Source organism: Pseudoliparis swirei, chromosome 20, assembly GCF_029220125.1.
Source record: "Pseudoliparis swirei isolate HS2019 ecotype Mariana Trench chromosome 20, NWPU_hadal_v1, whole genome shotgun sequence".
Classification (NCBI taxonomy): domain Eukaryota; kingdom Metazoa; phylum Chordata; class Actinopteri; order Perciformes; family Liparidae; genus Pseudoliparis; species Pseudoliparis swirei.
In genome coordinates, this window is record NC_079407.1 from 21503621 (window position 1) to 21530918 (window position 27298).

General features: G+C 41.6%; 4 protein-coding genes, 5 non-coding genes and 1 pseudogene across 9 annotated transcripts; 8 read left to right on the forward strand and 2 right to left on the reverse strand.

Annotated features, from left to right (window-relative positions):
- Positions 1-1534: 1534 nt before the first annotated feature.
- Positions 1535-3851, forward strand: LOC130210575 (uncharacterized). Its single transcript, XM_056441001.1, has 5 exons — positions 1535-1542; positions 1871-2174; positions 2367-2742; positions 2850-2925; positions 3002-3851. Exons 2-5 carry the CDS (start codon positions 2167-2169, stop codon positions 3262-3264), a joined length of 723 nt encoding a protein of 240 aa, XP_056296976.1. The 5' UTR covers positions 1535-1542; positions 1871-2166; the 3' UTR covers positions 3265-3851.
- Positions 3852-4778: 927 nt separating this feature from the next.
- LOC130211404 (U1 spliceosomal RNA) lies at positions 4779-4902 on the reverse strand (annotated as a pseudogene).
- A 2699-nt stretch (positions 4903-7601) lies between these two features.
- LOC130211409 (U2 spliceosomal RNA) lies at positions 7602-7792 on the reverse strand. Its single transcript, XR_008835044.1, has one exon. It is a non-coding gene; the product is annotated as a U2 spliceosomal RNA (small nuclear RNA).
- Positions 7793-10977: 3185 nt separating this feature from the next.
- Positions 10978-17861, forward strand: rps3 (ribosomal protein S3). The gene is given in 8 exon segments (XM_056441002.1): positions 10978-11077; positions 13720-13850; positions 14386-14416; positions 14418-14504; positions 15101-15219; positions 16446-16633; positions 16857-17060; positions 17787-17861. Coding segments are annotated over 7 exon segments (786 nt in total). The 5' UTR covers positions 10978-11047; the 3' UTR covers positions 17057-17060; positions 17787-17861.
- On the forward strand, positions 13988-14132 carry LOC130211440 (small nucleolar RNA SNORD15). Its single transcript, XR_008835067.1, has one exon. It is a non-coding gene; the product is annotated as a small nucleolar RNA SNORD15 (small nucleolar RNA).
- On the forward strand, positions 14827-14977 carry LOC130211441 (small nucleolar RNA SNORD15). The gene has a single exon (XR_008835068.1). It is a non-coding gene; the product is annotated as a small nucleolar RNA SNORD15 (small nucleolar RNA).
- LOC130211438 (small nucleolar RNA SNORD15) lies at positions 16162-16307 on the forward strand. The gene has a single exon (XR_008835065.1). It is a non-coding gene; the product is annotated as a small nucleolar RNA SNORD15 (small nucleolar RNA).
- Positions 17454-17600, forward strand: LOC130211436 (small nucleolar RNA SNORD15). The gene has a single exon (XR_008835063.1). It is a non-coding gene; the product is annotated as a small nucleolar RNA SNORD15 (small nucleolar RNA).
- A 587-nt stretch (positions 17862-18448) lies between the features above and the next one.
- kctd14 (potassium channel tetramerization domain containing 14) lies at positions 18449-22309 on the forward strand. Its single transcript, XM_056441267.1, has 4 exons — positions 18449-18531; positions 20550-20777; positions 20874-21008; positions 21677-22309. The coding sequence occupies exons 1-4, from the start codon at positions 18478-18480 to the stop codon at positions 21986-21988; spliced, it is 729 nt and encodes a 242-aa protein (XP_056297242.1). The 5' UTR covers positions 18449-18477; the 3' UTR covers positions 21989-22309.
- Positions 22310-23454: 1145 nt separating this feature from the next.
- On the forward strand, positions 23455-27127 carry LOC130210869 (uncharacterized). Its single transcript, XM_056441368.1, has 3 exons — positions 23455-23797; positions 24426-24900; positions 25578-27127. The coding sequence occupies exons 1-3, from the start codon at positions 23740-23742 to the stop codon at positions 25915-25917; spliced, it is 873 nt and encodes a 290-aa protein (XP_056297343.1). The 5' UTR covers positions 23455-23739; the 3' UTR covers positions 25918-27127.
- The last annotated feature ends 171 nt before the right edge of the window (positions 27128-27298 follow it).

A 27298-nucleotide genomic window follows, 5' to 3' on the forward strand; every position in this document is an offset into this window, starting at 1 on the left:
TGAACGCAGTCCCCCACTACCACAAATTATGCAGTCAAGATTTCTACATTTGAGAAATTCGCAGAGCTCAGTCTGCAGTAGTGCAAAGTCTACAGTCAAGTGCGCAGCGACTGTAGACAATAACGTTTTGTGATTGGTCAGATCGACCGTAGACTTCCAATCAGATCTTTGGATTCGACTGTAGACGACCAATCACAAGTCGAGCTGCAACAAAATGAATACTAAGTAGGAAGAAATCCGAATTTAGCGGACAGGGTCCGAATCTACCGTTTCCTGCCGCGCTGAACTACAGTGTTCCTGATGAGACTGAATTCATGTATTCTTCACAGTATTTATAACCATCACTGTTTACGTAATTGTCCCAATAGTTGAGTAAACATTTTACCAGTGAATACATATAATGCAAAGGCAAACTAATATATGGAAGTGTATACAATAACATTGAAGGAACTGATTTGAATTTACCAAGAGACTATTTCACACCAAAATCATTAACTGCTTCACAGCAGTCAAATTCTGACCTTTTGATTATTAATCGTTTGGTTTAATTTCATAGAGCGAACCGTAATGTTTATTTTTCACATTTTAATCAGGGGAGAGCGCGAACGCAGTCCCCCACTACCACAAATTTTGCAGTCGAGATTTCTACATTTGAGAAGAACGCGCTCGAGTCTACAGTAGTGCAAAGTCTACAGTCGACCGTAGACAGTTAAGCGTTGTGATTGGTCAGATCGACCGTAGACTTCCAATCAGATCCTCGGATTCGACCGTAGACTACCAATCACATGTCGAGCTGCAACAACATGAATACTAAGTAGGAAGAAATCGGAATTTAGCGTTCCGAATCTACCGCTACCTGCCGCGCTGAACTACAGTGTTCCTGGTGAGACTGAATTCATATATTCTTCACAGTATTTATAACCATCACTGTTTACATAATTTCCCCAACTGTCTTTTGGTCGTGGACCGAGTCGTTAGCTAGCTCGCTATCCTTCAACACAAGCTGCCGTGACTTTGCCCTACTACTAGTTCACGGTTAACGTCTCGATAACATACCTCATAAAGTATAGATTTTATTTGCTATATTCACTACTGTCAATATCCACATTGTTTTAACCCGTTAACTCTGAGCACACTGTTCGCGTGCTTGAGCGCGCGCCGGGTCCGGTTACGTTGTCTCGGGTCTCTAAAGAGAATCAATCTCTCCAGTCATTATTAACAACGCAAAATTCAATTTTGCATCCATAAATAACCCGTCACTCACTAATCAGCTGATCATCAACTATTATCCAGTGTTTTAGAAGTTAGGCAGACAGTATTTTGGAAGGTTTATATTGTTCCCTGCCTTCAGAAACACCTGCATGAAGTAGGAGTGTTAATAAATAACCAAGACAAGAGCATTTAAGAGCTACAACTACTTCTGTCAGCGTGTTTTTTGTCTCCAGTGTTATCTGGAAGGCTGCACTTCTTCCCAGGCTGTGGATATGACGTGAGATACAGAATATGGAATAAAAGTAGTTCCATATTTCTGATATCTTACTGGTAAGATTGCATGCACACTTGAATGTTTTTGCCATGAATGTACCATAAAACAAGCTGAAAACGTCCATAACATTTCAGTGGAATCAGTCTTTCTCGTCGGCCCAGGAGTTATTATTATGATATATGAGTTATAACATGAGAATAACTCTCTCCCAGAGATCTCTATTCTGAGGAGCTGTAATCAGGGCAATATTGTGGCCTATTGTACTCTGACGTTCATTGTTGTATTCGTAATTAATGATTATAACATAACAATACCTCGTCTAACAATAATAACACTATTTTGTTGTAGTGGTGTTTCTCTACAAGTGTCTTTGAGTTACTTTAGAAAATGGCGAACCCCATCATACGGATCGTCAACCCAGATGCTCCTGGACATCGTCAGCAGGCCGTCATCATCGCCACCAAAGAGGCCCGGGACTACAGGGAGAAAAGAAAGGTCTTCCCCAACCCCCCACAGGAGCTGCTCTACCCGACCTTGGCCCTGGTCCACGCCAAGAAGCTTCTTCGAGCAGAAGGCGTCCCGCTCCATCTCGTCAGCTGTGCCTGGGAAAGCTGGTGGTTCCATTCGGCCAGTATGGAAATGCACCGTTCCACTGGCTCGTGGCCAACGATGTGGGCTACATGAAGTAGTAAGCATGTTATATTATCTTTATTATATTAATACCATCATCATGCATTTTAAGTACAATGCATATGGCATGCTTAAAATAAATTATCTGTATATATGTTTCAACAAAACTATCATCCGTGTTTATTAATCTTCCCACATTATCTCAGTGATATTAATGATACAAGTACTAAGTTGATGTATATGATTCCAGCATGCTGGACAAGCACAGACTGGAGACAACAAACCCACAGACAAAGGGAAAGGTGGGGAACCAGTGGGTGAAGGACTTCCTCACCGAGGATGCAGAGAGCTTGACACAAGTCTCCAGTCTGCTTGAGGCCCACATCGACAGGTGTATCTACGGCCAGAGAGGGTTTGAGCATCACACCTTTCAGGAGATGTGGGAGCTCTACAGCCAGTACCTCGCCCAGGAGGACCGGCCAGAGCAGGTCAGTGCTGAGCAGAGGGAGCTCACTCAGAAGGCCCACAGTTCTGTGAGGAGGTGGCTGCACACACCAGTGACCCACATCACCAGCGTGCAGATGAAGAGGTTCAGGAGGTTCATCAAGGAGAAGGACCAAGTGAGGGTTGATTTATTTATTATTTAAAGTGCTTTGGAGATTTTTTTTATTTCAAAATTGCTACGTCATAACATGTTGATAGTTACTTTACATTTGTTGTCCATTAACCACAGGTTAGCACCAGGTGTGATGTGTCATCATGGCCAAATGATGAGGCTGAACTGGTTGCTGCAAGCCAGGCTGTGGAAGGTAAGAGAGATACATAAGTAATAGACATCAAAACTTTTACGAGAAAATACAATAACACTAAACAATATTTTCTTAGACTTGCTCAACTCTGAAGAGGCTGCACGTCTGGGAAAGACGAGCAGCCATTCCCAGGGTTCCTGTCCTACAGAAGGGACCAAGCAGCCGAAACAGCCTGATCCCACTGTCCGGCAGAAACAGCCTGAGCCCGCCATACTGGGCGAGGTCTACGCAGTACAAGCGGAAGGGTGCGGAACAGCCCTCAGCAGTGGACTTAAAGGTGTCGCGGGTACAGAGTCTCCCAGTCTGTTCATGCTGTGGACAAGCGACCCAGGGACATAAAAAGTATTTTAAAAAAGACTTTCTGCCCTGTCAAGTTGATGTCCACATCCAAAGGTCTGAACAGAACTGTGTACAACAGCTATGAACACTTCACATCTGTTGTGGATAGATAGATAGATAGATAGATAGATAGATATATACTTTATTAATCCCCAAGGGGAAATTTGTCGTGACAGTAGCAGCAACACACAAGAAACTGGAGCAATAACTGCAAATTAGATTCTCATACACACACTCACACACTTGTAAATATTTGAGTCATGTACATACTTGTGAATATTGTAAACATGTTACATTGTCATGCAGACCACAAGTCCTTCCTTCCCGCTGCTGTCAGGCTGCACAACAAACTGCAGTAGATCGCTGGAGGTCTTGGCACTCAGCACTTTGTTTTCCTGGACACTTTAACCGGCTTGAAATTCACTTTAGTCACTGCCTTGTGTATCTATTTAGTTTCCTCTGTATATTTAGTATTTTAGTATTAGTATTTAGTATTTTGTTTCTATATTGTCATGCTTTTTTTGTGCATATTGTAAATCATTTACATTGTCATGCAATCTAAATTAAAAGTGTTTTTTCAGACTGTTCTCCATTTCAAGCCCTTCATTCAATAAAGTGGTAAGTGTTACAGTAACATCGAGTTGAGGAATATCAGCTAATGAATATTGATATGGGGTGTATTTGTTTTCATGAAGAATAGGAACATGGATATATAGTGACAGATTACACATATAAGTGCATATGCTTATATTACAATATCATCAGATCATTTTGTAAAACAAAACATGAAACAGCCTCAGAAATATAAAACTATTTGCCTGAATTTGAAAAGAAAGGTGACAAGTATCATTTTGTTTTAAATAAAGTGTTTTTAATAGGAAAAACTGTACAGTCCCCTGAATTAATGACACAATTTGCCAACACAAATAAACTTGAGATTCTGTATTCATAGCACAATTGTATTATGGCTTCAACAGTAATCCATTAAAAAGCTAATTACAAAATGAAAAGGCAAATTCCACACATACAGAATCAATACAGATGATGTCAACAGCGAGGCTTATTCTAGACTCTAGACTCCTCCAGTGGACTCCTTCCAATTCCCTAAATGTCATGAATCTTGTGTGCATACTTTCCAGTGCCGGGTTGGACTCTGTTTACACTGTCTCCTGTAAAGCAGCTGTGTATAACAATGTTAGTCAATAGTAGTACACAGTGTATAGACACATAGAGAAACCGGTACAGTAATAACATTCCTCAGGACAGTGTGCTTTCTGTAGTATGTTAATTTGTGAACATATAGACTGATTTCTTGAATAACAAAATTCTGCTGCTTATGCATAGTTTGGCCAGTTGGGTGCGCCATTATCCATCCTGCCCGTTTAGATTATTCCTCTGCAGATGAAACACTTGAAGGCACCATGACGTCTTCGTCCCACAATGCAGAATTTGCCCTTCAGGGGGCGACACTGATCCCATTTCGACCGTAGACTCTAAGCCAATCACGTGAAGGCGAATTGCACTTCGGTACGGCGCACCCCCGAAGAAAAAGGTCAGCTTAGCCTCAGTGCAATGGCCAAGCCTCGCCTTGGGTGAACCACCTTCTTGATCATGGTATCTCCCCTGCCAGGTAAGTATGAGTTGTACACGTCCGAGGTCGGGGACTCTTTCACAGACAAACCGTGTTGACTGATGGGGCTGAAAATATAGATATTAACAATTATACAGACTATAAAAGGCCTGATAACCTACGGGAATTCAATATGGAGGAAAGCTAAGTGTACATGGATGACAACGATTATTTACATTTTACTTGAGACATTATGCTCATATTTCCCACCATGCAATGCTGTATTTACATATCAAAAACCAGCCTAAACTCACCAGCTGTATCGATTTATCTCCAACTAACTTTTGTAACTGTTGTTGTAACAGTTAAGCAGTGAGTTCAGATGAGACGAAGCTAAATCAAGCTGCTGTTAACATTAGTTTGATCCACATTTTAAATTCAGAGGAAAGAATAAAATCACAACCACTTCCTGCTTCTTTGTTCACTGCTGGTGCGCTACTGACATCTACTGGTCTGGAGTATGAACAACGCTGGTTGTTCAGCAAATATAAAGAATACAGTTCTACAATAGACTGAACAGGATCATGAAGGAAGGATTTATTGCAGGTCTGTTGTATTAGACTGCTTTAGGTTTAGCGATGAATTGACAACTGGTTGAATATAAAGTGTATGTTTCTGTGTATGGCTAACAGCTAAATAATAAGGATGAAAAGTATTGGATTACTTAACTTTTATTATTTGAGTCTTTGTGTGAAATCACACAAGAGAAAACTGAGCGTCAGAATGTTTCCTCTTGTAAAATGAGTATTATGAAGTCCAACAACCGATGTAATCAGTGTGAATAAATCAATGAATGTTTTATTTTTTTACTGAACTGTTAATGTATTAAATTAAACCCAGTGTCTCACTCAGCAATTAAACACCTATAACAGCAATTTGAATCACATACTTTAAATAGAGTTAGAACATCTGAACATTACATAGACTGCAAGTAATACAACATATTATAACTTTAAGGGAGCTGCTGGTAGTTTTAATGATATTATTTTAGACACAGCAGAGCTCGAGTCTGCAGTATTGCAAAGTCTACAGTCAAGTGCGCAGCGACTGTAGACAATAACGTTTTGTGATTGGTCAGATCGACCGTAGACTTCCAATCAGATCTTCGGATTCGACCGTAGACGACCAATCACAAGTCGAGCTGCAACAACATGAATACTAAGTAGGAAGAAATCCGAATTTAGCGTTCCGAATCTACCGTTACCTGCCGCGCTGAGCTACAGTGTTCCTGGTGAGACTGAATTCATGTATTCTTCACAGTATTTATAACCATCACTGTTTACATAATTGTCCCAACAGTTGAGTAAACATTTTACCAGTGAATAAATATAATGCAAAGGCAAACTAATATATGGAAGTGTATACAATAACATTGAAGGAACTGATTTGAATTTACCAAGAGACTATTTCACACCAAAATCACGAACTGCTTCACAACAGTACAATTCTGAACTTTTGATTATTGACCGTTTTGTTTAATTTCATAAAGCCAAACTTTATGTTTATTTTTTCACATTTTAATCAGGGGAGAGCGCGAACGCAGTCCCCCACTACCACAAATTATGCAGTCGAGATTTCTACATTTGAGAAATTCGCAGAGCTCAGTCTGCAGTAGTGCAAAGTCTACAGTCAAGTGCGCACCGATTGTCGACAGTTAAGCGTTGTGATTGGTCAGATCGACCGTAGACTTCCAATCAGATCTTCGGATTCGACTGTAGACGACCAATCACAAGTTGAGCTGCAACACAATGAATACTAAGTAGGAAGAAATCCGAATTTAGCGATCTGCTAACAAACAAACTGCAGTAGATCGCTGGAGGTCTTGGCACACTCGGCACTTTGTTTTCCTGGACACTTGGACACATGGTTGACAACGATTATTTACATTTTACTTGAGACATTATGGTCAAATTTCCCACCATGCAATGCTGTATTTACATATCAAAAGCCAACCTAAAATCGCCAGCTGTATCTATTCATCTTCAACAAATGAGTAACAGTTCAACAGGGAGGTCAGATAAGACTATGCTCAATAAAACTGCTGTTAAAAGTAGTTTGATCGACATTTTAAATTCAGAAGAAAGAATATAATCACATGTTCTCTGCTTCGCTCACATTACAACCACTTCCTGTTTCTTTGTTCACTGCTGGTGCGCTACTGACATCTACTGGTCTGGAGTATGAACAACGCTGGTTGTTCAGCAAATATAAAGAATACAGTTCTACAATAGACTGAACAGGATCATGAAGGAAGGATTTATTGCAGGTCTGTTGTATTAGACTGCTTTAGGTTTAGCGATGAATTGACAACTGGTTATATACAGTGTATGTTTCTGTGTTTGGCCAACAGCTAAATAATAACAATGATATATCTTATATTACTTAACTTTTAATGCAAGACCACACACAAGAGCTGTCAGATTGTTCCCTCTTGGGAAATGAGTATTATGAAGTTTAACAACAGATGTTGTAATTAAATTAATAAATGTTTTCCATGTATCCTCAAATCTGGAGAGAAGTGCAGCAATGTATTACATGAGACCCTATGTCTGTCTCACCAGCTAAACGTCTATAACAGCAACTTACATCACATACTTAAAGAGATAGAGAATCTGAACATCACATATGAAAATCTGTATGCAAGACGAGGTCATGTAACTCAGAGGGACCTGGTGGTAGTTTTAATTATATTATTTTAAACACATTTAGGGGGTGCACCGTTCCTGGAGGTACTGCAATACCAGGTCGATGCGTGGAGTGGACGGAGCAAGCCCCTATTCCATCTCCCTATTCCAAAAATCAATTTAATATATGGTCCCCGGGTAGGGGACGTATCAGATATTAAACTGATAAGAACAGATACTACACTTGATCTTAGCCAAAAGGCCGAGAAGCGATAACATGACACAGCAGCAGAGGAGGACCCAATGCTACACACAGTCAATCTCACTGATGGGTCGGGAACTGAACTTATATTTGTTTAGAACCATTATAAACAGGAACAATGTACAATAGTAATAATGTACCACTGGAGTTGTTTCGTTTGTGATATTTATTTTAAACTTGTGTTCGCAGATTTGTCTTCTTGTTTATTTCCGGACACGTGGTACGCTGTCGTCCAATAGGAAGTAGAAACACGATCAATATAATTCCCGACTTGTAGACACGTTGGGATTTATATGATGTTTATAAAAGTAAGTCGTTTCTTAAATATCGTGTCACGAAGTTGTGAGGAGGGGGAAAAGTGATGTAACTAGGATTCAAAACTCCCTGAACGACAACAACTGGAGCTCTGTCTCTGTCTCTAGTGGAGAGCAGAGCTCACGGCACATTTCACCGTCTTCAGCCTCTCACAAAGTTAAGGAACAAAACCCAGCAGTGCAGTCCACGAGTTATTTGAGTTCCCGGATCATACAAAGCAGAATATAAACATTCAAATCAGGACGCATAATGACGAAGAGACCAGCGTCCAAATGTGTACCGTTAGCTTCCTTGTGAAGTCTAGAGGTCATTTATAGTCCTGAATTAAGTTTTAAACCGCTGAAATAGCAGAATAAGATGTAAATATGTAAAAGTGCGGACTAACTAGTTCACACGGCACCAAATGTAATCTGATCAAACTGACATTGTCGGTCAACTATGTCAAGTAGCTTCCAATGTAACAACTGCAGTGGTTTGTTCGTGTAATGCGCTGGATGACCTTGTGTTCTTATAATACTGTATCGAGACAAAGATGGACGCGTCCTGAAGTACCGTTAACCAGCCGAAAAAGCGGCTGAAAGTCAACACAAACGTTAAACTGAAGCGAGCATGACAGCCCGAAGAATACACGTTTGATACGACTCAGTTTTTTCTCCGCAGAATTGAAAATGTAGCATGAAAACAAGACATTGTATTGAGACGGGCTAGCTCGCAGCTATCATTAACTTATAGCTGGCTAGCGCTATCAACACAGAGGTGCTGCGGTGAAACACGATAAAGAGTCGAACACTACTTGCTTCCTGACAGTTGTTGTCTTAATAAAGTACGCTCTATTGTTTCCATTAAATATGTTGAGGTATTAAGTCAAAATTAACTAAGTGCAGGTTGTCATCATAAAATGATAATTGGTGAGGTGTTCCTGCTCAAACAGCAGCGATGTCTCGTCTGTGCTTGACCGTGTGCAAAATGACGTCATCTGGAACTGTGTTATAGCTGGATGTTGTGATATTATATTCTGATCCAAAAATCAATTTGCCTTGAGTTAAAACGTTTTAGAGACCAACAGTGGTATTCAAGCAAACCTTCAGCACATTTTAATATTATATATTATATATATTAATTATTATATTCCAGAATCCTTTATAATAAATAATCTATTCATATAGAAATCGTTATGAAAACAAATAACACATGAATTCATAAAATAAATGAAAAAGCACATCACAATAGTCTACATGAGTAAACAGACAACTCTGTACTGAGGGAGCACAACAGGTAGAAGAACCACAAGTTATTGTGTCCAATGCCATTAATACTGTGTATAATTCCATCCGGAGGCTCTCAATGGTGCCACGGTAGAAGGTGCACATGATGGGAGGAGGAGCTCTTGCCTTCCTCAGCTTGCGGAGGAGAGGCGCCTCTGGGCTATCTTCAGCAGTAATGTGGTGTTGGCTGTCCACGAGAGGTCCTCGCTGATGTCCACCCCCAGAAATCTGGTGGTGCTCACTCTCTCGATGATAGCACCGTGGGTGTTCAGTGTGGCCTCTCCGGAAGTCAACAACAATCTCCTTGGTCTTGCTGTTGTTGAGAAGGAGGTTGTTGTCTCCGCACCATGTGGTTAGAAGGCTGACCTCCTTCCTGTATAGACGGTCTTATCATCCTTGGTGATGAGACCGACCAGAGTGGTGTAGTCTGCAAACTTGACCATGTGATTGGTGCTTTAGATGGTTTTACAGTCGTGGGTCAACAAGTTGAACAGCAGTGGACTGAGCACACAGCCCTAAGGGGCCCCTGTGGTCAGTGTGATGCTGCTCGAGGTGTTGTTGCCGACCCGTACTGCTTGTGGCCTCTCACTCAGGACGTCCAGCAGCCAGTTACACAGCGAGGTGTTGAGCCCCAGCTGGTCAAGTTTGCAGACAAGTTGTTGTGGGATGATGGTGTTGAACGCTGAACTAAAGTCAATGAACAGCATTCTCACATACGAGTCCTTAGTGTCCAGGTGTGTGAGGGCTGGATGGAGAGCAGAGCAGATTGCATCCTCAATGGACCGTTTGGCATGCTATGCAAACTGAAAAGGATCCAGGGTGGGGGGGGGGGGGGGGAGAATGCATTTGAAGTGTGTCATGAATAGCGTTCAAAGCACTTCATTATTATGGGGGTAAGTGCCACTGGACGATAGTCAATGAAGGACGGTGTGGGTTGCTTTTGCACAGGTTTATGGCGGTGGCCTTGAAGCACGATGGAACGGCAGCTTGTCTCAGAGAAGTGTTGAAGACATCCGTGAAGACATCCTTAAGCTCCTCTGCGCAGTCCTTCAACACACGACCAGGGATGTTGTCTGGGCCTGTTGCCTTGCAGGTGTTGAGAGTGTCCTCTTCATGCTGGCAGCAGACATGCACAGCACCTGATCGTGGGGAGGGGGCGGAGTGTTACATGGACGTGTGTCTTGTAATTTGAATACCAAGATGACTACCTCCAAATAGTATGCAAAGTTGTAGTTTCGTATTGTGACATATGTAATCATTCTATTACTATTTATGTTATTTTGTCTCTAATTGCTTCAGGGTTGTTTTAGTATTTAAAACTAGTAACATCTATGTCATTAGCATAGATGCTATTAACATTATGACGAACATGACTGCGTAGTATCCCAATAATAATCTGCTGCTGGTGAGTTGTAGCTCAAACAGTTATATGTCACATTATTCCTATTTCGTTACCCATGTGGGAACTAACTAGTTGGATGCATATTTTCTTCCTTTCATTAAAGTTGTCCTTTGTTTGTAATTTTAGGCTAAAGAAAGATAAAGAAATCAGGCAGCTTGCATCGATTAACAAAACTACAAGTCCCAGTAGCAGCCTGAGCAAGGCATCACCGGAAGTTGGTCGTTTTGGTATAAATACATCTCCGTGTCCTCCGGGGGTCCTTTCCTGTCAACGGCCTTTTGGAAGATGGCGGTGCAAATCTCCAAGAAGAGGAAGGTGAGCGCTGTTTCATCCCCATTTTACTCTCACAGACAAACATTTGACATACAAATGGCTTCATATATGTCAGGATGCAACCGCTACGTGTTCGTCCCGGTGTCAGTCGAACTTGTAAACGGATTCTCCGGACAGGATTAATCCAGATGGCGCCGACGCCGCGTCCTCATTTGGCTCGCTAGCATGGCTCCACCGGGGCCGGCTCCGAGTTACAACCCGCTACCCGCAGACACGAGTCGCGTACCTCTTGTAAAACCCTCCTGGGTTGTGTATTTATCACTGATTTTATCAGACTTTCAACCACTCTGAAATATCTCTGCGCGAGTCCACTTGAGGAGTTTGTTTTAAAATGTGCAGTAGCTTGAACATTACAGGCATGAGAATCCCTCACCTTTCGGCGAAATTCGCCGTTTTGAAACCAAAATAGGTGACTTACGTGAATCGTGTAGATCCGAAGAGTTTTTGTTTTGGGGTAGGGGGGGGGGTCAATTGGCCGGCCGGCGTTTATGAGATTGGAGTGGGACACGGAGAAAATGTGGAGTGGTGCTCTTCGCAATAAAACATCTTTGATGGGCACGTGTCGCGTCTCGGCCAATCAGCGTCAAGATGTCTTCAGCGTTTGGTGGTTTAGGTTAGCTTGAATGTTCGACGCTACTTCTGCTGCTGTCGCGCTGCACGGTGGAGCGATGCTAACAAAGTACCCGTACGTTAAGAGCGATGTGATTTAGCATATTTTTAGTCTCAATACTTCATTAAAAGAGCGATCAGAGCGCACGCGCTGCTCCGTGTCGAGCTGTTTGCACGCGCAGCGCAGCGCTCACAGCGAGGGGCCTTAAGTGGCGGAATTGTCGGCTTTAAAAATAAAAATAAAAAAAGATGCCAGAAGTGAAATGTTTAAGTTCAGTCTGTAAAGTTCTGTAACTCTACAGCTGCTCTTCCTGATGAACTCTGTGTCCTCTGGCCAGAGACTAACGGCCTCATAGTGTATAATCATTGATCAATGCTATGATGGCTCCATGTAGTTTCATTCATATCTTGCTGTATTAATACTAATATTACTGCTATTTGTTAAGTGTTGAAAAAGTTGGTAAAAAGTGAACCATACTGATATTTTATTTATTACTATTATAGATAAATATACCAGTATCGTATTTATGGTATTGTATCATGATATTTATGGCAGGTATGGTATAGAAGATCGTGACAACCAGGTAGAGGCAGAACAGACTCGAGGAACAGACTCGAGGAACAGACTCGAGGAACAGACTCGTGGCTCAGCAGAGCTCAAGACTTGAAGACTTGTTCACGCCAAAAACAACAAAAAGGAAGTTGGTTCATGAATGACCATATTATCCACAATATTATTATAGTATTATAGGGCCCGATCACTGACTAGGTGTCAGAATGGAGGACCTATAGATTATCATACAACGTCCAACATTGATGTTCGTGGAAGTCACCACCAGCACCCCCCCCCCCCCCCCCCCGCGCGCCTATCCTCCTCACCATTTTCACCCCTGACCCGTTTTCATGCCTGACATTAGCTTCATAGCCAAATGAACGGCGATCGAATTAAAGTTGGCGAACTTTACACTAAATACACCGGTATCAAGTTTAGAAAACTACACCTAATGTATACAATGACGCTGTGCACATGTAATGGAAACGTTTATTGGCTACAAAGGGTGGAGAACATTAGTTAATATTAAATGACTGTTCACGAGTGTCGTTAACATCGTATTTGGCTAAAACTGTTGGGAGTTGCCTTAGAGTACTGCAAAACTTACAAGTCATGATGTTTAAGTAGTTATTTTAAATATACACGTTACATTTCCAAAACTTGACATGCGATAACCCTGCTTCTGGGCCTCTTTCTGTGATACTCACAGCTCTTGTATTTGTATTAATTCACTATTAAAAATGGAATTTGTGCTCAGTGGAGCGTCCCTATAGTTTGTGTTTTTACTGCGTTCACTGGATCTAACCTAAAACTAACTCACTAGAAGCATCAATAGTGTGGTTGGTTTCCATGTATTAAGAGTGATGAATCAAACACCATTGTATAGTTCTTTGTCTGAGGACAGCGAAACATGAGATGTAATGCTGTGAGTGGGTCAGGAACCATTGTTACTCTAGTAAAATATTACAATACCTGCAGTTTATATTGAGAAATGATGCAGCTGCAAATGTTTACAAATCTTAAATGACCTCCCTTCAGTGATGACACAAGGAAGAGACGGAAATGGGACTCTGGTTCTGGGGGTTACTGGTTCAGGGCCACATTCTGCTCCAGTTCCTCAGATCAGGGAGTCCTCTTCACATGAAGATACCGAGACATTTGTCTGAGAAGGGTCAAAGTGTCAGCACAAACGTGTGTATAAAATAACATACGTTACATTACATTACATGTCATTTAGCAGACGCTTTTATCCAAAGCGACTTACAATAAGTGCATTTCAACCTAGAGTACAAACTAAGAACAACAAGAATACAGGAAGTAACATTTCCTCAACATAGTCGAACTACAAAAGTACCATAAGTAAGTGCTATTTAAGTGCCACTGAGGGACCTAATGCAGTGAATGTCTGTCAAGTCCCATGTTTCGCTCAGTCAGCTTTACAGCTTTACTCCTCTCTCCTCAGTTCGTCGCAGACGGTATCTTCAAAGCCGAGCTGAACGAGTTCCTGACCCGTGAGCTTGCGGAGGATGGCTACTCTGGTGTGGAGGTGCGTGTGACCCCAACCAGGACTGAGATCATCATCCTGGCGACAAGGTGAGTGTCCAGCCCTTTTCATTTGTGCAATAAACACAGACGTATACATAAGTTGCGACCATGACATTTAACACCATCAAGCAGATTTCACATCAGATGGCAGAGACTATTGTACAGATTGTGTTTGTTCAGTATCCCTTCAGTGAAGAAACGATGACGAGTCGGAATAGGGCTCTGGTTCTGGGGGTTTTCTGGCTCAGATTCACGTTCTGTGGTTCTGCTCCAGTTCCTCAGAGCAGGGAGTCCTTTTTAGTTGAAGACACAGGCATTTGTCTGAGAAGGGTTGAAGCAGCACAATTGTCTGCTGAATGTAATCTAGATGTTAAAATGATTGTCTAAAAATCACTGCTGTCCATTTGAACCAAAAGGTGAAGGCTAAACTCTACATGGGTTAGTACCTGAGGTGGTTGTACAAATTATTCAAGGACCATATTCTGTCAAATTAGATTTTAATATTTGCCCTAATGCATTTTAGTTTAGCTTTCATTGTAGCATGTGATAAAACTAAATCCAGTACATGTGTTGAACTCTTTAGGACCCAGAATGTTCTGGGAGAGAAGGGCCGTTCGGATCAGAGAGCTGACCGCTGTGGTCCAGAAGCGGTTTGGTTTCCCTGAGGGCAGCGTGGAGGTAAGAATATACAAATAATATGAAGTAAAGTGCTCACTAAAATACATGAATGCAGAACAGTGGTAATGCCACTAGTTTAGACCAATGTATTGTGGTTTAGTACGTACATGGATATCAACAACAGTATTGGTAATTGATTGCATCCAAATCTTATCAAAATGTTCCGGGCGACAAGGCACTGTTAAATTGTGACCTTCTTTTGCTCGTCCAGCTAATGCTTGGACAAAAGTTGATAACTGTACAACACACTGTAATAGATTGTTACTGTAGTAAAATATTACAACACCTGCTATTTATATTGAGAAATGATGCAGCTGCAAATGTTTTCAAATCTTAAATGGCCTCCCTTCAGTGATGATACGATGACGAGACGGAAATGGGACTCCGGTTCTGGGGGTTACTGGTTCAGGGCCACGTTCTGTGGTTCTGCTCCAGTTCCTCAGATCAGGGAGTCCTCTTCACATGAAGATACCGAGCGAGGCATTTGTCTGAGAAGGGTCAAAGTGTCAGGACAAACGCGTGTATAAAATAACATCTCTGGAGTCGTTATCTTTTCTTATGTGCATGTTAAGTCTAGAAAACATGAATGTATTTGCCTGCACCAGGTTGCCTGCCAGCAGGTTCTTTGTTTCACGACTCTCTCTTTTTTCCTCTCCCTCTGTGCCACCCGTGGTCTTTGTGCCATCGCTCAGGCAGAGTCTCTGCGCTACAAGCTGCTGGGAGGCCTGGCTGTGCGTAGGTAAGCAGTGCTTGCTTGACTTGACATGTTAACCATCAACTCTTCCTTTATCCATAAAGCTGTTTTTTATTTTATACATGACAGGCAGCCTTTTTTTTAAACATCAGCAGTTAAAATGTGTTGCATACAACAACAAACGTTGGCAAGATTGTCGGGATCTCTTCGCTGCAGGGGTCCGGCTTTAATAATCCTGTACTTCAAATCATATCAGAAATGTTACTTTGCCAGTCTGAGATTTTAAAAGGTGCTAAAAGCAGGTTTACGAACAAGCCCGTAATTACTGGAAGTTGTTTAGATAATAACCCTGAATAGTGATGTAGACCACACGGATAACTAAATCTACCTGCAAGTCTAATTTGCAACCCTGATAAAAGATAGCGCTTCTTTTTAAAATGTGAGAAAGCACTGATAAGCAGACCAACTAAATGTTAGTTTCATATTAATGGATAATATATTTGGCTCAAAATAAAATTAACTGACAAAACAAATAAATACAATTCTGAAATGTAGTGGGGATACACCTGCACGTCAGAAGCTGCAAGTATGACATTGTTCTGCATAAACTATCTAATACATTCACAACAGAAAGTGGTGTTTATGTGGGCACTAGGTAGAAAGCAACAGTGTTTGTAGGCCTTGTGTTGAATCATTGATTTTTATTTCTCTGCCTACTGTAGCGAGTGAGGAGAATCTGCCAGTAGTGAAAAAAGCGAGCTCACAGACAGACTGGGAGCCTTGATCAATCTAAGTAGATATGGTAAAGTTCAAAATGCATATACAGCGGGGTATTTGTGATTTTAAACGGTTGTCTGTGCAGATTATGCTTCACTTAATGAGAAAAAAATAAACTTGAACTATAGAAAACACAGCTCGGTCTCTGTTGGATGGAGTCGGTGTGTATTAACAGTAAGGGTAACGTTGGTTCAGAGTTTGTTTTTGTCCCTTCGGTGATGACACGATGACGAGTCGGAACAGGGCTCTGGTTCTGGGGGTTCCTGGCTCAGTTTCACGTTCTGTGGTTCTGCTCCAGTCCCTCAGAGCTGGGAGTCTTTCTTGGTTGAAGACAAAGAGGCATTTGTCTGAGAAGGGTTGAGGCAACACTCACTTGCTAAATGTAGCGTAGTGGTAAAGTCAATTGAGGGAACCAAACTAATTAAGTATAGATGTTAAATTACATCCAAACTACTGGTGCCTGTATCTACAGCGACCTTGTGATCTTTTTTCAGGGCATGCTATGGTGTTCTGAGGTTCATCATGGAGAGCGGTGCTAAGGGCTGCGAGGTTGTGGTGTCCGGAAAGCTGAGGGGTCAGAGGGCCAAGTCCATGAAGTTTGTGGATGGCCTGATGATCCACAGTGGAGACCCCGTCAACTACTACGTCGACACAGCCGTCCGCCACGTCCTGCTCAGGCAGGGTGAGTCCATCTAGACAGGCAGACGGCAGCAGCCTGAAGGAAATGCACAATTACTTTGATGTTTGACATTTGGCAAAATCCTTTGCCTGTCATGAATTCATTGCTACTGAAACCAAACCAAATTATATTTCGAAGGGGAGTGCATTTTTCTTCTGACTCTACTTCATAGCCTTGGTTCGTTTGCTAAAACGTGTTTATTGATGCGCTTCATGGTCATCCTCAGGTGTGCTGGGCATCAAGGTCAAAATCATGCTGCCCTGGGACCCCAGCGGTAAGATTGGCCCCAAGAAGCCCCTGCCCGACCACGTCAGCATTGTGGAGCCCAAGGAAGAGCAGCTCCCTACCACGCCCACGTCTGAGCAGAAGGGGGCCAAGCCAGAGGCGCCCCCCATGCCCCAGGGAACTCCTGTACCCACTGCATAAGAGGGTAAGAGATGGTCCCATCAGCAGCAGGCTGGGCTCATGATGTGACGAGGCAGTAGCAATAAATATGTTATGGAAGTGGTGTTGAGTATTGCAGTGTAATTGTTTTTATATAATGGCCACCACAGAATCATTTCAGGATCTGCAGTCAGTGTAGGAATCAGTCAAAACTCAACGCATTTTTACTATGTATTTCTCAGTGTAGAATAACCAGATACATTTAAAAGAAATATACAAATGCTGACAGTTGTAGTAATTGCTAGGACAGATGTTTTTTTTCTCTCAAACTTTCCAATTAACAATTGTAAATGATTACTGCTAAACCAGAACAACGAGTTTTCCACCAAATCACATGTTCTGTCAAAGACAACGGTAAACGTGTAGTCTGGTGTTGGCCCTTCAGTGATGATACGATGACGAGTCGGAACAGGCCTCTGGTTCTGGGGGTTTCTGGTTCAGATTCACGTTCTGTGGTTCTGCTCCAGTCCCTCAGAGCCAGAGAATCCTCCTTGGTTGAAGATATTGAGGCATTTGTCTGAGAAGGGTTGAGGCAGCACAAGATCTAACTCTTTAATACGGGTTCGTCGATAACATGGCCATAACGACCAAAGCAAGTTGAATGTGCTCAAACAGCAACTAAATTACCAATAAATTCTACCCAAACTACAGATAAACAAAATGTGTAGCGTAATATACGTTTAACTCTGGTTGTTTTTTTTGTCTCTTTTAGGGTTTCAAGCGTGCCACCAGATGGAAGCAAGACTCTGATTTTTGTGTACAAAAACAATAAATTCTGGAAAACACACTTCCATGTTGTGGTCAATTTATTTATGTTCGCATGGTCTTTAAAAGTTGGAGAATTTCAAAGTCAGTTGGCTAAACAGCAATGTTGTTTTTTGCACGGTATAAATATAATCTCATACTTGGCAGGACAGCACTCTTTCTTAACATAAAATATCTACACAATAATTTTTGTAAAAATTGCCATGTTTAATTAGCTGCTGTGTAGTTGTGTGCAGAACATGTTGACGGTTAGTCCTTCACACTACAATGAAGTACCTTTTATATTTTGATTGAACCTTTCGTGAAGCATCCATGTACATGCTCTTGATGCCTTGAATTAACTTTTTCATCACACCAAGATGGCATTGTTGTGGCAGTACATCATGGATCGCATTAGTCACGGTCAAAACACAAAGATGAAAACTAAGAAATACATTTCAGTCAGCCAAGGTTTTTTTTGCTGTCTAATTGGTGTAATGAAACAAACGTGACTCAGTCCATGATAACGGTCTGATTATACTGAGTGATTCATCTCAGCTCTAAAGCGTCAGGTCCGGGTTAGGCCCCGCCCCCCACCCCCTACCCGTCGAGCAGTTTAAAAAGGAATCGGCTCCCAGCCACCTCATGCACGGGCCAAGATGAGTCTGCCGGATTACAAATCATCTGAGAAGCAGTCTCTGCCTGCAAATCCAGTAAGAAAACCGTAACTTTTAATATGGTGGCTTGGATGTTTAGTCGAGCAGTGGGAGCTGAACACCTGTCGTCAGCCCGACACGGATGTAAGCGTGCACGGGTTCGACCGCACCGAGTTTAGGACTCGTAAAGAGCCCAGTGTACCCTGCTTATTTATTTGCTTTTTTGGCAATATTCACGTGTGAATCGGTCGTTTCCGCCGGTTTTAACGGCCACAGGAATCAAAGGGGAAACTGCGGATTTATTCAGGCGAGACGGAAAACAAAGTGTCTCGGACTGCAAGATCATTTACGCTTAAATTGTAGCACAGAGGGAACGTTTTGTCCACTTCAAATAGTTGACTGTAGAATTGGATAAAAATGTGGAGTAGAAAAGATACTTATTAAGGGTAGTAGAATATAAGTAAATTAATTATAGTTCCACTCAAGTACTGAGCGAAATGTACTTCCTTTACTTTTCACCTGTGTAAAACTATAGTTTAAAAGTTCAGCTGAATTTATAAGCTGTTTTGGTACAAATAACTTAAAGGCATTGTTTTTAAATGAAGTTGTTGAATTTATTACGCTCTTCTGTATTTAATTTGATCAAATGGATTGTATAAGAATTGTATCGCGCCACAATATGAGTGTTTTATTGCATTGTGTTGTCCTCTCCACAAACTACACTTCAGATATGCGTAGTGGTGGATGCTCTTCCAGACTACTTCATGGTTTACATTCCACCTTTTCTGTCATTCAGCTTTTACGATTCATGTATTGATTTCCCCTCTTTAAAAACATATGACAAGAGCACTGCAGTCAGGGTTTTTAGTTGGACAAAGTAGATCTTGCTGTGGGTGTGTTCCAGCCGGACAGCAGAGGCACTAAACTACTAAGCTCTTATCGTCCTGCTGACGCCCTTGTCTTGTGTGCTCGTGGTCGCGTGTTAAAGTCACTGAGGTGTTATTTAGCTCTTGAGTGCAGGTATACATGCGTTTTCCCTGGCTTTTAATTTCCATTATGAAATGTCAAGACGTCTTGAGGTTCTCTTCAGTATCATTGAACCCAGAAGTACGCACTACATCTTATTAAAATGATTTTGAAGCAAAAATTTAAAGTACAAAAACAACTGTGGACTCCTTCCTGAGAAACTGCATAGTTATTCCCATCTCATTTAACTTTTGAAATGCATGTGTATCCGTTACATATATACAACTATTTGGAGGTGGTGAGTGAGACCCTCCGGCAGGACATAAATCCTCTGACATTTAGCACTTCTCATAAAGTCTAAACCAGTGATTCTCAAACTGGGCCGCAGGATGAAATGCAGAAAGACCTTTATTGATAACTTCATATATTACTCAAGTTCAAAGTACACTTACGTAAAACTAAGTCATTAATACATACTGTTGAAATGCCTGTGTCTTCGTGTACATGTTTACGTTACGCCGGTAACAGGTTACACTTGCGCATGCGCAACAGCCAAGACTCGCTGATTCTGGGCGTTTTGCACACAAAAAAACAATCTGTCAGACCGTTTTTTCTGCTGTTGCCCTTCAAAACAAAAGTTCTACATTGAGCATGAATGGAGAGTCGCCTTATCATGCCCGTTTTAAAATGATTTGTAGTGGAAAGCTCCCTCATTGCAGCCACTAAGACAAATACTGACTATTAGACACACATATCTGCACTCATTTTTTGTTTTGCACAGGTTATTGTTTTTAAAATGTATGCAGTGTAAAACTCTTTATTGCCAAATATTTGAACTTGTTTTGTTTAGTTGTTTACAGGTTGCACTTATAGTTATTATCTTGTAAACATTTCCAAATCAAAACAGGTTAATTGGAGCCACAATAATCTATTTCTTTGCCAGTGTCATTTGCATTGTTCCAACAAAGTGATTGCTCATCTGGTCTACTTGAAAGTGATTGCAATTATCTTTATTCTATTATTTGAAAAAGCACCGATGGAGGAGTCACAAAAAGTAATTTCAATAAAAAGTCAGCATAGACCATTTTGTTGAACCCCCCCCCCTTCAGCACTCTTCCGTCGTGCAGTTAAACGTCGGGGGCCAGCTGTTCAGCACTTCTCTGAGCACGCTCAGGAAGCACCCGAACTCCAAGCTGGCCGAGCTGCTCACCAGACGGACCACCGAGGCGTTCTGCGACGCGCAGGGCCGAGTCTTCATCGACCGGGACGGTGCCCACTTCGGGGCCGTTCTCGAGTTCCTGAGGTCGGAGCGGCTGCCCGCAGGGAACATCAAGGAGGTCTGAATGTTCATTTAAGAGTAACAAACAGACATATATATATCTATATATGTATAGATATATATAGATATTTTTCTTTCCTATATATATGTGCAGGTTCACAGGGAGGCGATGTACTACAACATTCAACCACTGATCAAACGCTTGGAGGAAACTCCCCAGCTGTTCGGAGAGCTGGTGGGGAGGCAGCAGTTTCTCTCCAGAGTCCCACACTACAAAGAAAACATCGAGGTCAGCTGGTGGACTTTCTGTCTCCCCACCACACACATATAAATCAGGTCACATCTACGTATAGGTTGAGTCTTCTAACCCTTTTTTGTGCTGATGTCTGTAGTTTGAGTTTCTGCAAGTATTTTTTTACAGGATGAGCGGAAGAGAAAAGAAGAGGAACCTGTATAAGAGAAAGAAATCTGAGCTCATGCTCCATAAGCAACCCCTCTTCTGTTTCCTGCTGTCACTAACTTGGATGGATTTGGGGGGGGGGGGGAATCTGGGAAAGTGTTCAAGGTCATAGTTGCACACATATCTGAGATTGTTACCTTATGCTGTGTTCACACCAAAAGGGGTTGCGAATATTATCAACACTTTTGGTTTGAGTGCAGCATTAGGGTTCACAACAGAGCCTAATTATAAAGGATTCCCATGTATCTTCGGTTGGTCGGACATCATCAGAATACCTTACAGACTCTGGTTGGAGTCTTTGGAAACAGCTGACGAGGTTTTATGTTATCAAGTGAGATAATCGCACCGAATTACCATTCCGATTTTCTTAATTATTCACTCAGTTGGATCCGGTTCCAGTGATTTCTTCTAAATCATGTGAATGCAGCTGATTCCAGCTGTTCGATGCTTTTGCTGTTTGGCTATGAAGAACGCAGTAATCTCAATCTTCTCCCCAGGTGCTGATTCGTATCGCCAGAGCCGAGGCCATCGCCGCCCGCCACTCCACCATCATGATCTGCGTGCTGCGGACCGAGGAGGACTTGGGTTTCTATGATAACGCCATCAGCAGCCTGGAGGCGGACAAGGTGTCCGTGGTGACATTCGGACCCTGGAAGGATGCCCTATCCACCAAGGACGTGCTAGACTGCGTGAAGATTGACATCGAGAGTCAGGGCTACATGGTGAGAATCGAGCCACACATGGGGGAGAAGAGTTTCCTGTCCAGGAGCTACGACTACTTCCACAAACTCACCTTCACCTGGTGGTGATGAGAGGGCGGCTTTTCTCTGCAGAGGCGGGAATTGTAAACAACCTCTTCGACGTAAGAACAGACAGCATTTCGAAACTTTCTCAGATCTTTTCCGAAATACTTTAAAAAAGTTAATGCAAAAAGAGATGGGTCTTGATTTAGAAAAGATTCAGAAAAGCATGTGTATATAATATAGTTAAAAGATAATGTGTTTTCTGACAAAGGCCTTTGTCTTATGCTAAGCCTAATTTTAGGCGATTATAAATATGGATATTGTTTCATATACCGTGTAATGTCAGTGAAATCTGCAGCTAAATTTGAATAAAAGATGACTACTCAACTTTGCAAAAAAAGATTCTGTTCACTCCTCAGGTTTAAAAGATCCCGGCGATAAGGGAATGGAGATATTAACACGAACAGCAGGACAATAGGAAGCAATACAAATGAACAAATACTAGTATTTAAATTACTTCACAAAGTAAAATTACAGAGCAACATGTGCATTAAGTATCGTGTTAATATGTGGCTATACGGTCAGTTTTATTCTATTAGAATTCATGTCTTGATACGTAAGCTTACCTGTAATATTGTAGTTGGAGTACTTCATACACTTTTGGTCGTTTAATCTTGAAGCATTTAGAAAGAGATCATATGTTTTGTGCTTGAAATCTTCAATTCGAAAGAGTTACTCATGGTTTATGGTTCGTGAAACAAGTGAAGTGGAAATCCATTTCTCCGAAATGATTCTCAGCAAGTCAGTTCGGTATGAAAGTTACCTCACAGTTCGTGTGCCGTGCAAGGGGAAATTCTGCCACAGCGTTGGGCAATCCGCAACTCAGACGATACTAAACAAAAAAGGTTGATAAAGCTGAATGCGCACATTAGCAGAAAGTGGTGCAGACGATTTAGGATCAACCACAGAGCAGATATGGGTCTCTAGCAGCCAACGAAGTATAACGTCAGACCACTTCCTGTGTGATAAGAGTGTGAAAAACAGCAGTAAACAGTGAGTGCAAATACAAGCCTGGAGCAGAAGGGTCAGAGAGGACGGCCATCAAGTGTCCTCCTGTCGGCTCTTCCACTGTTTGGACGGGGATTCACCTCGTGTCTGATGACATGTGAGAACATGCCTCATTGGGCATTTATGTTGTTGTTGACGGGCTACAACTGAAATATTTGATGTGTAAACAACAGCTGTTCATTAACGGTAGGCCTATCTTGTGTTTGCTCCTGAATTTCGGTCTTGACAGTAGGAAGATCTCGAGAGCTGCATTTAGAGCGCCATCCACTTTGATGAATACGATAATAATGTAATTACACCTTGATGCTTCACACTCCGAGGGTCCGATGAAGGAATCACTGGATTTCCTTTTGGGAAAATAAGGTTGGAGTCGTGTTTAAGTTCTCATAGATTGTCTTTAGACTTGCCAAAGGTGCGTTGGATGACAATTTTGGTCAGTCAGTCAGTCCACCACTTAGGTCCAATCTGAAATATCTCAACTGGAGGGTTGGCTATTAGCAATAGCACAAACATGTGTAATACTTTGAATAGTGTAAACTATAAATCAAATATAAAAGTGTCCCGGCAAAGATGAAGACAGATCTGTGTCCTGCTCAGTTCTGTGTAACAGGAAATGGAAGCAGAGCTGCTGTCAAGAAGAGCTTCAGCCAGAAGACGAGCAGAGCTGCTTTAGAGGTGAAGAGCAGCACAGAGACGAGTAGAGCTGCTGCATGTTGAGGTGGAAGAGCTGCAGCAGCTGAAACCTCAACATGACGTCCAGAGAAAACCTGATGAGTGTCCTCCTGCTCGTCAGTCTGCTTCTAGCAGGTACACTTTTATTTTTATCCGTTGGTTTTGATTTGGTGGAATAAGTACTTTACTTTAGTAAGAGTACCAATATAACTATGTAACAATACTCTATTATATGATTATATGTCCAGAAGTGTAATCTGATAAATCCACTGAATAAAAGTCACAGTTCTGACCCTCGAAAGGGTGAGACGATATATTTGATTAAACTGAAATATAAGTTCACTTTGTGGATATTATGCCTATATTTGCTCTTTTTTAGATATATTGAATCATTTGACCAGGTGCATTTCATATGGAAATGTCTTTATTTTATGGTATTTGTTCTATTTTATGGTAGCAGATTTTGTTCTATAATGCAAAACTGTATTAGCAGTACGTTCTTATTCACTTGGATTAAATAGAGGCATAGTGAGAGGTCAAAGTCCACTTTCAACTGCATTTAATGACAACGTTCTGCCTCTATCCCAGTGAGATGCTGAAAGCTCTGAAATATGTCATATAGGCTGCAACTGGGTTTTTTTGTGAGCGGAACATGCACCTTCATGTGAATGCATTTCCTAATCTTATTTTCTGTCTTCATCTGAAATGGAAACATAAAAATGAGTTATCATTGTTAGCATCTTGGGGACCCCTGTGTTTCCAGTAGTGAGGTGCAGTCAGGAGGCAGTGTTGTTGTACAGCAGAATCGGAGGGGAGGCCCTACTGCAGTGCATCAGCGTGGTCCCCCTCAGCTGCTCATCCATCACCTGGACCTTCTACCAAAGCGACCCGGGCCGGTACACTGAGGAGGTCAGCGAGGGGCGGGTGAGAGCGGACTCAAACAAGTCTAGCCGCTTGGCCATCGCACCCAACTGCTCTCTCGCCCTGCGCGACCTTGTCGTGGACGACGCGGGCTCCTACGTCTGCATGGAGCGCGGACAGTCCATCACTACCGTCTACGTCTCTCTCCTCGGCGTCACGTCGCACTCCGCCGTCACCGAGCTGCAGCCCGGAGGACGCCTGGCCCTGAGTTGCATCCTCTTCACCCACTACGACGCTCTGTTCTGCATGCGACACTCCACCGAGTTCGACCTCACCTGGGCGGCTGAGGACGGCGCGGTGCTGCGCAACGACACCAGGTCTCCATTTCTGTCCTGTTCCCGTTCAGATACTCACCGTGCACCTTTATGATTATAGTTTTAGACGATATAGACATCACGGATGGATGGGTGAAACACACTGTTGTTCTTGAAAAGTAGTAGTGAAATAAATAATATAAAATATAAAGATATAATACTAATTGTTATCTAGTTGAAAAGTTAGGAATGATACAATAACAATTCTAAATTTGACTTAAAAGGTCACGAGAATTCATATTTTCACAATGTCTTATACTTTCGTGGCAGAAATTGGCTTACATGCATATTATTACAAAGCACATACCTGTATTTTATTATCCGTATTCTTAACATTAGAGGGCTATAGTCTTAATTTGTTCCCATGAAAAACCCAAAACATCAATGGTTTACTTCCCTGTCTGTGGCTCTCCGTCTAAGTCCAATGGTACCTAATAAAAACGCAAATCTTTTTAAAATGACGTACAGTTATTAAGTTTAATTTCTGAAAGGGTTCACTCATTTCCTAAAACAGCTGATTACTCGAGACCAGGAGGAATCAGTGCATTTGTTGGGGACTATTTTCAGCAGTGGATTAATCTATATTTATTGCTCTATTGATGATATTGAGTCAACATAAACTACAATGTGTGCACCAGGGCAATGCAGTGGCTCATTCACATGTCTTTTTCGTCACACAGGCACAAACTGATTTCCGGCACCAGTTGCAACATCACACTGCTCACAGAACTCAAAAGGGAAGACAACAACAGGAAGTGGAGGTGCCAGGTGAGCAGCCGGAAGAACAGCCGGTTGGCGTTTCTGGACTTCACTTCTCCCTTTGTGTTCCAAAATCCTCTCACAGCCCAGAATCCGCCTTCGTCCTCCATCGACGGTCCAGTCCAGCTGCCCATCAGCCGCATTGCGCTCTGTGTGGCTCTGCCAGTCATGGTGCTCATAGTGGGATTCTTCACATGTAGAGAGGGCCCTAAGCAGGCCAGAGCATCTGCAACTGGCATCAAGCTGCAGGGAATGAACTGACTGTTCATCACTGTATCTGTTTTTCTGTTCTTTTTTTTGGGGGGGGGGGCTTTAAGGTGGATGTCTCTACTTGTTCAATCTCCAAATCTTTAAGGATCCCCAGACTTTGTAAACATGTCGTTACGTGTTGTGTTTTGCAATTTTAATTTTGGGCCTTCATTTTATACATGAAGCTCAGCTAATAGGATAATGCATGGGTTTGAGCATTTTGTGGTGACAGGTAGGATTTCTTTCAAGATGCAAGTTGTGTTTTCACTATTTTCAGTCACAAAAAAATGGTTTTGCAAACAAAACCCTAAAACAACTTGAATATTTTATGGCAGCAAGATTTTGATCATACGACTCAAAAAACAACAAAAACAATACGCCTTTAATAGAGCTTTAAACAAAATGTGCCACTGTTGATCCGACATGTTTTTTTTACATAGAACCTGGAGAGATCTAAACAGAACAGATAAAGCAACTCATCTTTTCTTCCTTCCGATTATTTAATGAGCAGAAAGCAGTGCTTGTTGCTGAAAGAAGTGCAGTTGGGTTATTTGTAACAGAAATATAACTAGTTGTAGAGGTAGAATTTATATTTTTAGTAGTGCAGAATAGGCTTGAGTTAAAACTACGAATGAAGAAAACATTTTTCTTCTTTGAAAAAAATACCCTGCTAATGTGCCTTTGAGCAAAGAGGCTGCTGGGGAAGCTATGAGGAAATGTAAAAAGTTGTGTGACAAATAAAGCTCTGGTTGCAGCTTCTTCAATATGAAGATTTATTTGTCTGTTTTGCATCTTTGTAAAGAGATTCACTTTGGGTTTTGACAGTTGGACAGACAGAACAAAACCTCGGAAGAAGCCACAAGGAGTCATTTGTTGGTCATTTTCCAAAATTAATACATATTGGTTTAGCTGAGAAAATAATGATCATTTTGATCAATAAGGAAATTCACTAGAATAAGCTAAAGCTTGAATAAAAAAAGAACTATTTTTACTGAATACTTTTGTTTTCAAGTGAAGCAGAACAGTGTAAGATTGTCTGAACCCCAGCAACTATATTATGAAGTTACTGTATATATACAATATATACAACTTTATTCATGGGGTAGATTAACATTTTTGGAATCTATGTAATCTATCTTGAATAAAAAAACATTAACAACATGTCTCTATGTTCATTGAAAGTAGTTGCTGTAATTGTTCCTCCTGTGCATATTGGCTTCAAAAAAATAAAGAGATTTCGATGTAAAAATATTAATTTTTAATTCCTGCAAAATGAACGACGAAACATTAATGTATCTATATAAATAAATAATTGGGTTCATAGTCATGACATGTTGTAAAAAGTCAATTTAGTGAGTAAATAGGAACAAGAATAATTTACCAAATGGCTTTT

Excerpts from the sequence above, each read along its gene's own strand:
- kctd14 (XM_056441267.1), top strand. The coding sequence starts at position 18,478 with ATGAGTCTGCCGGATTACAAATCATCTGAGAAGCAGTCTCTGCCTGCA. Across the intron at positions 18,532-20,549 it reads AGTCTCTGCCTGCAAATCCA|CACTCTTCCGTCGTGCAGTT; the intron begins GTAAGAAAACCG and ends CCCCCCCTTCAG. Across the intron at positions 20,778-20,873 it reads CCGCAGGGAACATCAAGGAG|GTTCACAGGGAGGCGATGTA; the intron begins GTCTGAATGTTC and ends ATATATGTGCAG.
- LOC130210575 (XM_056441001.1), top strand. Across the intron at positions 2,743-2,849 it reads AGGAGAAGGACCAAGTGAGG|GTTAGCACCAGGTGTGATGT; the intron begins GTTGATTTATTT and ends CATTAACCACAG. Across the intron at positions 2,926-3,001 it reads TGCAAGCCAGGCTGTGGAAG|ACTTGCTCAACTCTGAAGAG; the intron begins GTAAGAGAGATA and ends ATATTTTCTTAG.
- LOC130210869 (XM_056441368.1), top strand. The coding sequence starts at position 23,740 with ATGACGTCCAGAGAAAACCTGATGAGTGTCCTCCTGCTCGTCAGTCTG. Across the intron at positions 23,798-24,425 it reads CGTCAGTCTGCTTCTAGCAG|TAGTGAGGTGCAGTCAGGAG; the intron begins GTACACTTTTAT and ends CTGTGTTTCCAG. Across the intron at positions 24,901-25,577 it reads GTGCTGCGCAACGACACCAG|GCACAAACTGATTTCCGGCA; the intron begins GTCTCCATTTCT and ends TTCGTCACACAG.